The sequence below is a fragment of the Gossypium hirsutum genome, chromosome D11 (assembly GCF_007990345.1).
Source record: "Gossypium hirsutum isolate 1008001.06 chromosome D11, Gossypium_hirsutum_v2.1, whole genome shotgun sequence".
NCBI classification, from domain to species: domain Eukaryota; kingdom Viridiplantae; phylum Streptophyta; class Magnoliopsida; order Malvales; family Malvaceae; genus Gossypium; species Gossypium hirsutum.
The window spans coordinates 62,314,261-62,328,712 of record NC_053447.1 but is presented as its reverse complement, the minus strand read 5'-3'; the positions used below and the strand labels follow the sequence as shown (position 1 = coordinate 62,328,712).

At 33.2% G+C, this 14,452-nt stretch overlaps 2 protein-coding genes across 3 annotated transcripts; one reads left to right on the top strand and one right to left on the bottom strand.

Annotated features, from left to right (window-relative positions):
- Nucleotides 1-2,795: 2,795 nt before the first annotated feature.
- On the bottom strand, nt 2,796-5,403 carry LOC107927213 (uncharacterized). Of its 2 annotated transcripts, XR_005920718.1 has the most exons (5): nt 5,280-5,403; nt 4,986-5,138; nt 4,257-4,372; nt 3,385-3,789; nt 2,796-3,170 (listed from the first exon to the last, which is right to left on the bottom strand). XR_005920718.1 is itself a non-coding variant. In XM_016858241.2 (4 exons), exons 2-4 carry the CDS (start codon nt 5,091-5,093, stop codon nt 3,447-3,449), a joined length of 567 nt encoding a protein of 188 aa, XP_016713730.2. In that variant the 5' UTR covers nt 5,094-5,138; nt 5,280-5,403; the 3' UTR covers nt 2,796-3,446. The 2 variants fall into 2 exon arrangements, 1 of the variants encoding a protein (XP_016713730.2); XM_016858241.2 differs by having other exon boundaries at nt 2,796-3,789.
- A 5,067-nt stretch (nt 5,404-10,470) lies between these two features.
- LOC107927296 (calreticulin) lies at nt 10,471-13,856 on the top strand. The gene is made up of 14 exons (XM_016858360.2): nt 10,471-10,625; nt 11,314-11,421; nt 11,502-11,694; nt 11,789-12,047; nt 12,155-12,211; nt 12,304-12,351; nt 12,444-12,530; nt 12,614-12,671; nt 12,769-12,836; nt 12,929-13,024; nt 13,125-13,172; nt 13,251-13,280; nt 13,369-13,458; nt 13,604-13,856. The coding sequence occupies exons 1-14, from the start codon at nt 10,526-10,528 to the stop codon at nt 13,613-13,615; spliced, it is 1,254 nt and encodes a 417-aa protein (XP_016713849.2). The 5' UTR covers nt 10,471-10,525; the 3' UTR covers nt 13,616-13,856.
- The last annotated feature ends 596 nt before the right edge of the window (nt 13,857-14,452 follow it).

The window sequence follows — 14,452 nt, the reverse complement described above, 5'->3', positions numbered from 1 at the left end:
TAATGGATTGTTGAAAGACTTAGGAGTTGTTCAAAGTCACATAAGTTTATATTGTGACAGTCAGAGCGCTATTCATTTAGCGAAAAATCAAGTCTATCATTCAAGAACCAAGCATATCGACGTAAGATATCACTTTGTGCGGGAAGTCTTTGAAAAAGGAAAAATTCTACTTTAGAAGATTCCGACAGCAGATAATCCCGCAGATATGATGACCAAGGTGGTAACAACAATCAAGTTTAATCATTGTTTGAACTTGATTAACATCCTGAGAATTTGAGCACCTTCAGGTGTATGGCGCTCGAGAGCGCATTTGTAGGCACTACAAAAGATAGCTTTATCGAATTTGGGGAGTTGAAGGAAGTGTGTGAAGATGTGATTATCCTAATCAAATCTTCAAGGTGGAGATTGTTAACATTAATGGAAGACAATTAATAATGGTTGCCATTAACATTAATGGGAGACAATCAATAATGACAACCACCAACTTTGGAAAAGTGGCATGGGATAATTTTTTTGGTCCTTGAGATAATGGGCTATTTATTGTTTGGTCCTTGAACCTCAACTATAAATAGGCCTTCTCATTTCTCATTTCAATTCATCCCAACCAATCTTTCTCTCTTAGTTTTCTCTCTTCTCCCATTTGAGAATTCTTAAGGAATTCTATTTGTTTGTAATATTTTGGAGATAGTAAAGTTATCATCTGGTTTTAGTAGCCCGAGGATGTAGTTATAATTTACCGAACCTCGTTAAAACTCTTGTGTTCTTTTTGTCCTATTTTTCTTTCAATATTTGAGGGTATAATAGTAGTATTTAATTGTGCTATTAAATTACGTTAGAAGGAATATTCTGACTAAGGAAAGACTTGGTATTTAAGAGATCCTTGTGATCCACCTCTCTTCCCTGGGAATTGAACTTTGTGTGATTTTTTAGTACAATAATTTACACGCTTCCGACCCTATTGGAACAACACAAACCTTCTATCAAACTTCGATCCCAAGCTTTATGATCCACTTTGGAGCAAATCGCGCACAGTCAAATTTTCCATGCTGTCGAAGAGACTAGAAACAACAAAGAAGTTCGAGCCATCATCAAGCCAAGGGTCATTAAAAACCGTGATGGTACGCCCATCCCCATACCACCAAATAGAGCCTCTCAAAAGCAATGACTTGGCCAGGCAAATGCTTCTATAAATAAATGAGGGGTCACCTCCAGAAGAAGTTAAAAACTCATCCCCCAAAAAGTATCTAGCTTTGAAGAGTCAACTAAGGAGAGAGTCCGGGTTAGAGAGAATCCTCCACCCTTGCTTCCAAGCATCACTAAGTCAAAGCAATGAAGCTTCCCAAAGCCAATGCCACCAAACTTTTTCGCAACATAAAGCCGCTCCCGCGAAGCCTAGTGAAGTCACATAGAGTTACTCGATTTCGAGCTCCACCAATACGAGTTCATCATCCTCAGAAGATCGCCACACGTACTAAGAGGAAGGAGGGAGACACTTAGACAGTAAACCAGGAGTGCCTGCGTTATCGATTTAAGCATAACCTCCTTGCTTGCCTGGGAAAGAAGCCTATTCTTATAGAGCCTGTCTCAGATAAAACAGAACACTTGCTTCCTGTTATGGCCAATAAGTGATAGGAGACCCAAATATCGACCATGCTTGATTAGAGCCTCAACCCCCAACAACGAATACATCATTTGTCTATCAACCAAAGAGGTATTTAAGCTGAACAAGACACCAGAGTTTTGGAATTTAACTGCCTGACCCGAGGTGGCTTCATAGTTGGCAAGAATAAGTTTCACGACACTCAGACTCTTGAGCCTGAAAAAAAGAAGAAATTATTGCGACAGATCGGAATACCATGCAGATCACCTCGAAGCTCATCTTGTCTAAATAGACAACTGAAGCCTTTAGCCCATAGAATAAACAAGTAGTGAGATAGCGGCACTCATCCCTAATAGTGTACTTAACAGTAGTGGCACACATCATTAGCCAATTAACCCAGTGCAAACCAAACCTGAATTTCATCAGAATAAACTTCAGAAAATCCCAATCAACGTGATCATAGGCCTTGCTAATGTCAATTTTCAAGGCAACCTCCCTTAGCCTGCCGCGCCCCTTATTCATATGATGCTATATCTCAAATGCCACTATAACGTTGTCCGTAACTAAGTGCCCAAGTATAAAAGCAAACTGCGTAGACAAAATCGGATCGGACAAAAGCTTTTTGAGATGATTAGCCAAAACTTTAGCCACCAACTTATAACGCACGTTACATAAGGCTATGGGAGCAAATCCTTCATACAATTTGACCATTTCGTCTTCGGAATAAGCACTAAAATAGCATCATTAAGCAAGGTTGGGAACTCGGCTGAATACAACCAATCACAGTACTGTTTAAACACATCTTTCTCAAATCAGGGCCAGCATTTCTGATAAAAAGTAGGATTCTACTCATTCGAACTCATAGCTTTGTGAAGGTGCATATGTGAAGTCGCTACAAGAAAAGTTTAATATATTCTTGTAAGACATAATGACTTTTTTTGGCCCTTCAACTTTATAAAAAAGTCATTTTAATTTTTTATTTAATTTTTCGCTTCTTTTAACTCTTGATTTGTATGTTTGTCAAATCATTCCTATAGATAAAAAAATTAACTTTTGTTAACTTAGATGACATAGCATATACGTTAGCAATTAATTATATTTTAAATTTTAAAAATATTTTTTATATTTTTTTAATTTTTTAAAAATATATATTTTTTAAAATTTAAAAAATTTAACAACTAACGCGGGATCCACATAATAATAATTCTTTTATCCTTATTTAAGAGTTGCGAGAAATTATGGATAATTTTAGATATTGTATCAAAAAATCACGAAGCAAACATCCCCTTATTCTTACTCATAAGAATCTTCGGGTCTTTTTATCTAAAAAAAAAAGAAGAATCTTCACAACTATGTTAAACGACGTCATGCTAAGTCGTTTGCACCATGGAGTCTCCTGTTTCTCAAATGCCAAATCTGGTATATACTGCCCAATTTAGTTCATCCTGCCAAGATTCCACACTTCTTTCACTATCACAAGCTGCCAATACCTTCCTCCATATCTGTTTTGAAAATTCGCAGCTATAAACTCGACTGCTTCTAAGTGCAAATGGTCTCTTTTGAGGGCAATCTATCAAAGTACAACAAAGACAAGAAATAATTGAGCGTCAAGAGGATTTCTATTGTGCAAGAGCCTAAAAGATGCTAAAAAACAAGAGTAAATAAGCAAAGCCAAAAGAAACAGGCCTGGGGATAACAAGGAAATGAACTAAACCTAGCACTATTGTATTGTTCTATCACTGGAAATTGAAGGGTGATTTTTTTTCCAAGTCAAAAGACCACACCAGGTTCTGAGACAATGGTCTCTGTTGACACACAAACATATCTTCATGCTAGTTGTGGGAGATTAATTAGCATCATGCAGTGCAGCTGGAGTATCGCTAGAGTTTCCAGTGATGTCAGTGGCATTTCCCTCGGCATTCATGTCGTTGAAACTTCGTTTCTTTGATTTGGATTTAGAGTTCTCCCTTTCATTTTCATACTCTTTTTCTTTCCCTTTTCTTTTCTCGTTTCCGACTGCTTTTTCAGGCTGAAGAACAATATTGTTTGAATAAGGAAACAGTGGAGGTTCCCTGCCACTTAATTTACAAAAGACTCTTTCAACTGTTTCACTTATTTCCTTCCCTAGCCCATTGCTGTCCAGAATCAACTCCCAAACTGCTTTTGAGGCCCTCTTGAGCACTGGGGTTCTGCCCAATGATAAGAACAAAAATTAGTTCCACTTTACATTTAATTCCCATTAGATTTCCGGTCAGGAGCAAATAGCATATTGAGAGTGACGATTTAAAAAGTTTTATAAATTATTAGAAACATATAGGCTGGGATGGTAAAGACATGGAAGTACACGAAACCATCTAGAGCATTATTGAACTTTAGCTGTTACAAACAACAGGTTCCTGCCTAAGGGCATCAAACAATTTTCTTTCGGCTGGGAGGGCAAGAACATGAAAGAAATACACGAAACCATCTAAAGCATTATTGAACTTTAGCCGTTAAAAACAATGAAGGATCAACAAGACTCACTCAAGTTCCTGCCTAAGTGCATCAAAAAATTCTCCTCAGGCTGGGAGGATAAAAAATGAAAGAAATACATGAAATGGTCTAAGAAACATCAAGCGTTAGCTGTTAAGAACAATGAAGGATCCACAAGACTCACTCAAGTTCCTGCCTAAGTGCATCAAACAATTCTCTTTTGGTCTGTTTCTCCGCACCAGACGTGTTTAGGACCTTACTCTGTTCTGCCATTTTGATCGTTGTGTTCTTCAGATCCTCCTATAGCAAAGAGAAATTGCAGATATCATATACATTGGAGGAAGTGTTATAAGTCATTAATCTTCAAATTCAATGAATGTAGGTTTTGTAGACAATATTAATTAATTATGTAATGTCAGCAAAGCACACAATCAATATTAGCAACTTCAATGGAGATCCAAGAACTTAAGTTAATTGATCATCTTTAACCAAGTTAGAACTTAGAACAATAAATATAATACAAAAAAACATTGTCAAACATTTATAGAGATTACACTAAGTATGTAACATTATAACCAGTACCCACAAAAAAGAACAAAATCTTCTCCTTTATAACATCATAAAGAAAGAAAAACTAAAAGGAGTTAACTGGATTCACAAGGGGACTCCAAAATCTATGTACGGCCAAAGAGTTCGCTCAATAATAGATCATTGCTTTCCAACAAAGGAACGAAGATTCAAATCCAAGCTATCAAACAAGCTCAAATAGCATTAAATTTGCAAGTTTTCATGATAATGCACAAATTTAAGGGACAGTGTACCAGAAAAACGTTCAGGGAACTATTTTGACATCAAAACAAAAATACCCAGATAAAACCAGGTTGAATATAAAAGAGATAAGAAAGGGACTAACATTGGCTTTTAGTTGATTTATAATCTTCAACCTGAGAGCATCAATGGTTCCATCATTCATCAATGACTCCAACACATCTTCTGGGGTTATTACGGATGATGACCCCATATTACTAAAATTAACAGATTCAATCCCTTCAATTCAATTCAATGCCTGAAAAAAAAAAGCAAAAAGAATAAAAATTCAATTCTTGAGGCTTCGTTAAGCCAAAAAAAATTTGGGCACTTGGGGAAAAATACAGAAGATGAATAGCAGAAGATGGGGATTAGATAGTTAGAAAGGGTTTCATCGTACCTTGTCGTCCTCTTTGTTGTCAATCCGCAAAACAAAAACGATGATTTATTTGTTTCTTCCACGAGGAAAAACAAGTAGTAATATTGAACTTTGAGGCAGACTCCAGCTAGGTAAAACGGCGTCGTTTGCAAGATACTCTTCAAGGCAGATCCTTGTTTTTTCTTTTTAATTGAAATAATATAAAAATAAAATTAATTTCCAAAATGATATTTATAAATTATTTAGGAAAATTTTTTGTGCATTGAAAAATATCTTAATTTCGGTTTAATGATATTTAGCTCTTTTATAGTAAAAAAAAGTTGTCATGGGCAACATTATGTTAAAATAGGAACTAATCAATAGACCTGTTTATGGATTCGATTATCTGTCCAGACCTAAAAATCTATCTGAAATTTGAGAGGGTTTAGATAAAAATATTACGCTTGAAAAATGGGTTTAGGTAAAAAAAATAATAGGTCCATTTAAAATATGGTTCGAACTCGGGTTTGAACATTCAAGGCCCTACTCCAACCCGTTTTAAGTTTATAATACTTTATATTATGTTATTTTTTTATATATTATGTAATTTAGAACACATTAAAAAAATAAATCTATACTAAATATATAATACTACTCTAATATAAACATTAAAATAATATTAATATGACTATATACAAAATTTCAATAAATAAAAATATATAAAAATATTACATATTAAAATAATATGATATAAATATTTTTAAAAAAAATTAAAAATAATATGGGTGGATCTAAAATGAGCTTGAGTTAATCTTTTTCAAATATTAGCGGGTTTGCGCAAAATTTTAAGCGCATATTTCGAGTTGGGTCGGGCTTAGACAAATATAAATTATGTTAATATCATGCTTAGGCTTGACCCAAGCCCAACACAACCTGACCTATGAGTACCTCTAAGTGTCGCCTATAACATGTGTTATACTTAAAATTATTCTAACTTTCATATTATTTTGATAAATAATGTGTAATATATAGTATTTTGAAAATTAATTTTACTTTTTATATCATTTTAATAAAAAATCTCAATTACTTGTTTTGACATTGGATTTTATTTTATTTTTCTATAAAATATGTTTACACTAGATGTGTTCATGGGTGGGGTTGGGCCTAATAAAAATTTTAGGCTCGTTTACCGGGTCCATCCTAGAAAATGGACCTAAAATTTTTCCCAAACTCAACTCGGTTAAAAATACTAAAACTCAAACTCGGCCCTCCCATATTAATTTTTAAAAAAAATATAATACATCAAAAATATGAAAGTGTTTCCCAACAAATTGAAAATAAATTTAAAAAAAATATCTATACTTAAATAACACTAAGATAAAAGTAGCTTAATTAGCAAATGTGAAAAATAATAACAAAATTAACAATAAAACAAGAGTTATACAATATCTAAATAATAACAACAAAATAGTAGTAACATGAAATGGCAACAAAATAGTGAAAAAAAAAGAAAATAATAAAAAAAGTAGGTTTTTTTTGTTTCATATTTGCGTTAGGCCGGGCTCGGGGCCAAGAAAGCCTTACCTAAGGCCTGACTCGTTTTCTAAATGGGTCATATTTTTTTCCCAAGCTCATTTTTTGGGCCTATACTTTTACTCAAACCCTCCCACTTTTCGGACACACCTTCGAACCTGATCAGGTGGCCCAACCCATGGACAGGTCTAGTTTGCATGCAATGTTACACAAGTTACATAATAAAGTAAGTTCAAGTTTATAAAACTTTAGCATTGTTAGTCTTTTTCGAACTGATACGGATTCAGATCTACCAAAGAGTTTTAATCAATTCAATTTGTAAAATTAGAAAGATGAGTTAAGAAATATCGGAATTGATAGCTTGATTATTTTCTAATGCTTGAGTTCAGCTCTAAGTCAAAGAAATTTTCAGAAAAAAAAAAGCTTAGGAAAGGAGATGATGGAATGTGAATATGAATACGACAAGACATTTCTCTGGTTCTTATCAAGCTCATCTCTCTCATAATTTTCATGTCATATTTGACTATTCTGCAGAATGGACTAAACTACATTAGTCCTTTATCTTTTTGCACTTAGCTTTGACATGTTCCACCAGATATTTATTGTTGGTCTTCTTAGAGTATTTAAACTTTATTAATGACTAATTTAGCATCACTTTTCAGAAGTATTTTTTAAATAAAAATATTTTTAAAATAAAAGTATTACTAAATAATATACTTTTGAACTCTTAAAAAAGTTTTCGAGAAAAAAAATATTTTTTTATGATCCAAAAGTATTCCTAAGAAACAATGCTAAATTAACTTTATCTTTGTAGGTGTGATAGTTTCAAGCACTCAACACAATCATGTGTCTATTAGAGATCAAATCAATTAGCACATCTAACACGGTTCTGGTTGGAAAAAACTTGAAACACCTAAAAATGTAGAGCCAACATGACTAGTGGAAGAACCAACAAGCATGCATGGAATAACCCTTCGGACAACCCAAAGCTTAGGTATAATATAAATACATTGTATACAACTCTCCTTGGATGTTTAGAAACACAAATCTTTCATGTCCATTTCGTAGTTTTCAAAGAGCAAACGACTGTGAAGCCCAATGCACTTGTTCCTCTTCTTCTATTTGGTGCTTATGTAATCATCTTTTTTTTTTAACTTTCAACATCGATAATTTCACAAAATTTACCATTACTTAGATTGGTTTTTCGTGGAAACAAATAACATTGTGTTGCAATTTGTCTCCTAAATATCATGTTTCCAATCTTCATTCACCTCAAGAAAATATTATTTTATACGCAAATGGGAAAATTTGAATGCGATATTAAGTGTAATAGTTGTAAGACCGACGTTTAATTTAACGAAGAATATTTGATGCATTGTTGGTACATAAGTGCCATGCACTATCAATGAATAATAATATGACATCCTCATCGTTAAATGAAATAAATTAGGATACTCCAATTACACCCAATTCGGTGAGACCCAACAATTACATTGATGAGAAATGATTGTATGAAACAGGGATATTATCTCTGTCTAATAGTTTAATGTCACATCAACAATTCCATCCTGAATTTCAAGATTTTCATTTGGATCTGTTTTTTCTTTTAGGATGAAAATCTGAAATTTAGAATGAAAATGCTGATATGACATTAAACTATTGGAAAAGTGGTACAGATGACTTGTTGTCCCTATTTCATACATACAATCCTTTCCTTTACATTGATTACCCAAACATATTATCATTATATAATTATAAGGAATTACACTCAAATTAAATTAGCAAATCTTATAAGAAATGTTTTTTAAAATATGTTTTTATGTAATTCTATTATTTTGCACTTTAAAAAAAAACCAATAAGCAAAGGAAAATCAAGCTTGGGTTTGTTATTTTTAATTACTCATAGTTTTGTTGAATAATCTCATTATAGGTTCTGATTATATCTGTTCTTTTTTATATAATGTCTATAACTAAGCATAGCCCCCTTCCCAACCCATAATAAATAAGAAAATAATGCGTTTCAGCGCACTCGAATCCACATTCTCTTATATTGATAACAATACTTATACCAATTAAACTAAGACTCAATCGAATTTAATCACTCAATTCTAACCATAAATAAATTTAATACTTCAATTGGAATAATAAACTTTTATGTTTTTTTAATCAAATCTTGTGCAATCTTAGCTCACATAATAATAAATTTGATCACAAAGTCAAGTCATGTTATGCAATGAATTTTAAGTGTCTTCCAATCAAAGCATACAAACCAAATAATATAATTTAGAAAAAAAAAAAACCCCGAAAAAAGGGTGCCGGCTGCCCATTTTAGAGATTGTTGGATTTAGAGTCCATGGCCTACCAAAATTATCTTATTTGATGGATTTACCTCTCTGGTTTTATTACCTTTTTATCATATAATTGTCGCCACTCTTTCAATTTAATACACATTAAAAAAGGTTACCATAAAACAAAACTCCAATCTATAATTTTAATTTTTTTTAACATCTTAAATATAATTTTTATTCATGATCATATTTGATACATTGTTGACAGAGTTTTTAAATTCTACAAACAGAGTTCGAGATCAACATATATCCTATAAAGATGTAATAAAATAATAATAAAAAACATACCAAAATTTTAAAACGGCTTATGAAATAAAAAAAAAATTACTTGCATGCTACCCCATAATAAATCTAATTTTTTATTTAAGAAAAAAAACTATAATCAAATGGGCCTCACTAGTGGATTCAATTGAAAGATTTGATCAGTTTTGTTGATAAATTATATATATTTTAAATAATTTCATTATAAGTTTTGATTATATTTTCTTTTTTTTTTGACACAAACTCATATTCCCTCTCAATCCATAATAGGAAGAAAATGCGCTTTAGTGCACTCAAACCCTTATCCTCTTACATTGACAACAATATCTATACTAATCGAATGTATAATTTAGTTTGGTCCTAACAATCATCATTAATAAACGGTCCTTCATCTAAATCTTAATATTGATAATCTTTTTACTTTTAAAATCATAATATTTTTTTATGAACAAAAAATAAATTAATCTTTTTTATCTAAAATCTAAAGGCACAATAATTTATTTTGCCCTCCAACTTAATTTTTTTAAATTTTTTATTTAATTTTTCGTCTCTTTTAACCCTTAAACTTGTATTGTTAGATATGATGTACACGTGAATTGACGTATGGATGTCATATCAGCAACTAATTAATTTTTTAAAAATTTATAAATTTAAAAAATTATTTTAAAAAACTAAAAATGATTAAATTTTTTTAAAAAGTATAAAACATATATTTAAAAAATTTGAATGGATATTTGCAAAGGATAATGTTTAAATATAACAGGTAATCAATACCATTTTTAAGAAAAATAAATAAAAAACGTAAATCCTACTCCTAAATTATGAAATTTAAGTTTGGCCAAAGGCACAAATTAACTTGTAGAGTGGACCCCTCTCTAACTGGACCACTGAATAATTGCCACGTTAACACAGTTCCAAATGACTGAAACGTAACCTCTTAAAAATCCTCTACGTGTCATGTCAAATCCTCCCCAATAGTTCTTCGCCACGTCAATCTAATGGAAACGTGGCGTGCATCCATTGGTTGATATAATTTACTACAGTCCATGTCATTTTTTCACTGTACCGTAAACCATCACTGAACTCAACTACCACTATATAAAGGGAAACTCGTCAATCTCCCTTTGCCACTCTGCAGCTTCACTAATGGCGATTCCTAAACGAAACCCTATTTTCCTATCTGTAATCTTTGTTTCGCTCCTCGCCATCGCCTCCGCTAAAGTATTCTTCGAAGAACGTTTTGATGGTAAACCTTTACGGGCTCCTCTTTTAGATTGGCTTGCTTTCGCCGTTTGAATTTGTTTTTGTAGAGATGTATGCTTTCATTTCGATCTAACTTGAACGGATCAAGCTATTTTAACGTGTTAATTTGGCGATCCAGTTGTTTTTGATTTGTTTCTTTATCAAATGCTTAATTACGTTTGAAAATATAATTAATTCGATTAGATCTGCATTTTCTATTTGGCATTGTGATTCTGAATTTTTTTTTGTAAGCGTAATATCAGAAATGTAGTTTAATTACCACAAGAAATGGCGGCGAAAGCTACAGTATCTAGCGTTTCAGTTGATTTAACAGTGTTCTAGCGTTTGTGTGTATTATTTTATTGTTCATTGATACTTGAGAGAGTGTTCGTTATTTTTAGAGAACAGAAGTGAATGAAGAATTAGTTTTTAGTAATGTGAGAAGGAAATAATTTATACTTACTATCTTCTTTAGAAGAATAGGTATGGGAGTAATCAAGTAGAAACCGTAAACAGTAGTACTATGCCTGCTTACATTCTCATGATTCTGAATTCCTTTAAAAAAAATTAAAGAGAACTCATGTAAAGGAAGCCACTTTTGTTTTAATTGTACCTTTTTTGCCTTTCACTGTTTTCAAATTGTACAGTTTCCTCTTTTTGGGGCTAATTTTTTTATTGTTATGAAACTGAAGAGGGATGGGAAAGTCGGTGGGTAAAATCTGACTGGAAAAAGGATGAGAACATGGCTGGGGAGTGGAATTACACTTCTGGAAAATGGAATGGAGATCCTAACGACAAAGGTAACATTCTGGATACTCGTAAAAGTGTTTTTTAATTTCTTGTTTCTAGTTAGTTACTGATGGCTTTGTGTTTCGTATAGGTATTCAAACTAGTGAAGACTACAGGTTCTATGCTATTTCAGCTGAGTTCCCAGAAGTCAACAACAAAGATAAGACTCTAGTCTTCCAATTTTCTGTCAAGCATGAGCAAAAGCTTGATTGTGGTGGTGGCTACATGAAGTTGCTCAGCGGTGACATTGACCAGAAGAAATTTGGTGGTGAAACCCCATACAGGTTTTTTCTTCACCTGTGATCTAAGCTATATGTATCTCTAAAAGGTATAATTATTATGGATTTACCCATTTTTTGTTGTGTTGGTTGGTTGCAGCATCATGTTTGGGCCTGATATCTGCGGCTATAGCACTAAGAAAGTGCATGCTATTCTCACCTACAATGGGACAAACCACTTGATCAAAAAGGAAGTTCCTTGTGAGACTGACCAACTCACTCATGTTTATACGTTCATTCTCCGTCCGGATGCTACCTACAGTATCCTTGTTGACAATGTTGAGAAACAAACTGGTAGCTTGTACACTGATTGGGATCTTCTCCCACCTAAGAAAATAAAGGATCCTGAGGCCAAGAAGGTAGTTAACCGTAATTGGTCAAACCTAATCTAAATTAATGTCATTTTGGCTTATTTGGTTCTCATATGAATTTTGAATACAACTTAAGTATTTTGCATCATGGACAGCCTGAAGATTGGGATGACAAGGAATACATCCCTGATCCCGAAGACAAGAAGCCTGAGGTAGTAACCTTGCCCCTTCATTCTCTTATGCTACTTTATATATACTTCCTGAAAGTGCATGGGCAAAATAATCTCGTCTTTGATTACTATAGGGTTATGATGACATTCCAAAAGAAATTCCAGATCCTGATGCTAAGAAGGTAGTCATTTAATTCTTTCTGGAATGCTTTTTGTTGGGAAATGCCATGCCTTAACTAAAATAAAGATTAATGGTTGAAAAAATTTGCACCAGCCTGAAGATTGGGATGATGAAGAAGATGGTGAATGGATACCTTCAACTATTCCCAATCCTGAATACAAGGGCCCATGGAATCCAAAGGTTTGTGAAATCCTTAACTAGATGCAGCATTTTAATATTATTTTTGAATTAGAAATGTGTAAAGAATTTTCCTCTATCTGCAGAAAATCAAGAACCCCAACTACAAGGGCAAGTGGAAGGCACCAATGATTGACAACCCTGGTTTATTTCTTTTCCTTTCCTCTCAAGCCTTTTTCTTTTTACTCTTTAACAGCAAAGTTTTAGGTTATTTATTACTGTGTTTTCATATGACCCACAGATTTCAAGGATGATCCGGATCTCTATGTTTTCCCCAGCTTGAAGTATGTTGGTATTGAGTTGTGGCAGGTATTGTTTTACCCCTTTATTCTCTACCCCTACAATACTTTTAATCCATGACATTTTAAAACCGTAATGGCTCATTGTTTCTGTTTTGTCAGGTGAAATCGGGAACAATGTTTGATAACATCTTAGTCGCTGATGATGTAGAGTATGCCAAGAAACTAGCTGAAGAAACATGGGGCAAGCAGAAGGATGTAAGTGTATCTCTGTATTTTGAATATATAATATATGTGCATATATACATATTTCTTAGTTGTTTTATTCATACGCGAGTGATTTTATTGGCTTTTGCAGGCTGAGAAGGCAGCATTTGAGGAGGAAGAGAAGAAGAAAGAGGAAGAGGTACTGTTTTTAATTAAGGAGTGTCTTATATGTTACTTATTGTCTTTTACATTCTAACTGATGGAACATGATGTTCAGGAATCGAAGGATGAGCCAGTTGATTCCGATGTAAGCATACATGCCTTCTTATGAATATGATTTCACTCACTGTTTTCTTTTGTTATGGTTTTCATGGTATTGCTTGATGATGTCCCAGGCTGAGGACGACGATGATGATACTGATGATGGTGAAGGAAGTGAGTCGGATTCAAGCAAAGATAGTGCTGAGGAAGATGCAGTACAACATGTAAGTTATTCTTCCGCTTTTCTGATAAACTATTATTATGTGTGTATGTATGTATGTATGTATGTGTGTATGTATGTGTGTATGTATGTATGTATGTATGTATGTATGTATGTTTGTTTATTGATGGATTATTGTGTTTTTGCAGGATGAGCTATAAGGCAAGAGGAATACAGTATTTCGCTGGCAATTTGGTTGAGAGCTTTAAACACAAGTGCTTAAATTTTCCTTTAGTATCTTTTTAAGATGTAGTCTTATTAGTTTTTATTTAGATAAAAAAGGAATTGAATGCTGGCAAGAGAAAAGTTTGAGTGACGCGTTTTAGTATGATTTCATTAACTCTGCCTAAACGAAGCGGGCGTTTTATGACGAAACCAAGATTTATCCAATGGTTTTGAACATTTCAAGACTTTTTTATTTTATTTTATTTTCCTTTCTTTGAATTGAAGAGAGGGCACAGCCCTAAAAAGACAAACTACTTCTCAAATCAAGTCTCAAATTTCTACCAAGCATCACTCGATAAACATTGTACGATTGTTTAATTAACACCCAAGAGTATTTTTGAAGATGTTGTGAAAAAGTGTATTTGTTAGTTTTTAGTGTTCTTTGTTGTTAAATATTATGGTTGAAAGTTAAAATGTTATTTTTAGATATGAAAATAAATTTCGGTTAACCAATCGAATTAACTGAAATGTTTCAATTCGGTTAATTTATTTGAAATTTTTTTATTTGATTTGAGACTCTTTTTGTGAAATAGTAGCATCCCAAGCACCCCTTTTTGCTCATACCCATACTCCTGAGCCGACTTATTAAGCAACCCAACGAAAACCGGATGGTTCAGCAACTCGGCGTTCACAACGAATCGTTCCATTTCCTCCCCCACATACACCGGCACATGGTCTTGGGGAACCGACCGCCGTCCCTAGATACGTTTCCATATCATCAACCCTCTTGAACCCAAACCTTGTAACGATTGCATATTGAGCATTGCTCCCTG

Coding starts and splice junctions, on each gene's coding strand:
- LOC107927213 (XM_016858241.2), bottom strand. CDS start 5,093: ATGGGGTCATCATCCGTAATAACCCCAGAAGATGTGTTGGAGTCATTG. Junction 4,373..4,985: donor TAAATCAACTAAAAGCCAAT/GTTAGTCCCTTT, acceptor TCTTTGCTATAG/GAGGATCTGAAGAACACAAC. Junction 3,790..4,256: donor GCACTTAGGCAGGAACTTGA/GTGAGTCTTGTG, acceptor ATCATTGGGCAG/AACCCCAGTGCTCAAGAGGG.
- LOC107927296 (XM_016858360.2), top strand. CDS start 10,526: ATGGCGATTCCTAAACGAAACCCTATTTTCCTATCTGTAATCTTTGTT. Junction 12,352..12,443: donor CAGATCCTGATGCTAAGAAG/GTAGTCATTTAA, acceptor AATTTGCACCAG/CCTGAAGATTGGGATGATGA. Junction 12,672..12,768: donor ACCAATGATTGACAACCCTG/GTTTATTTCTTT, acceptor TATGACCCACAG/ATTTCAAGGATGATCCGGAT.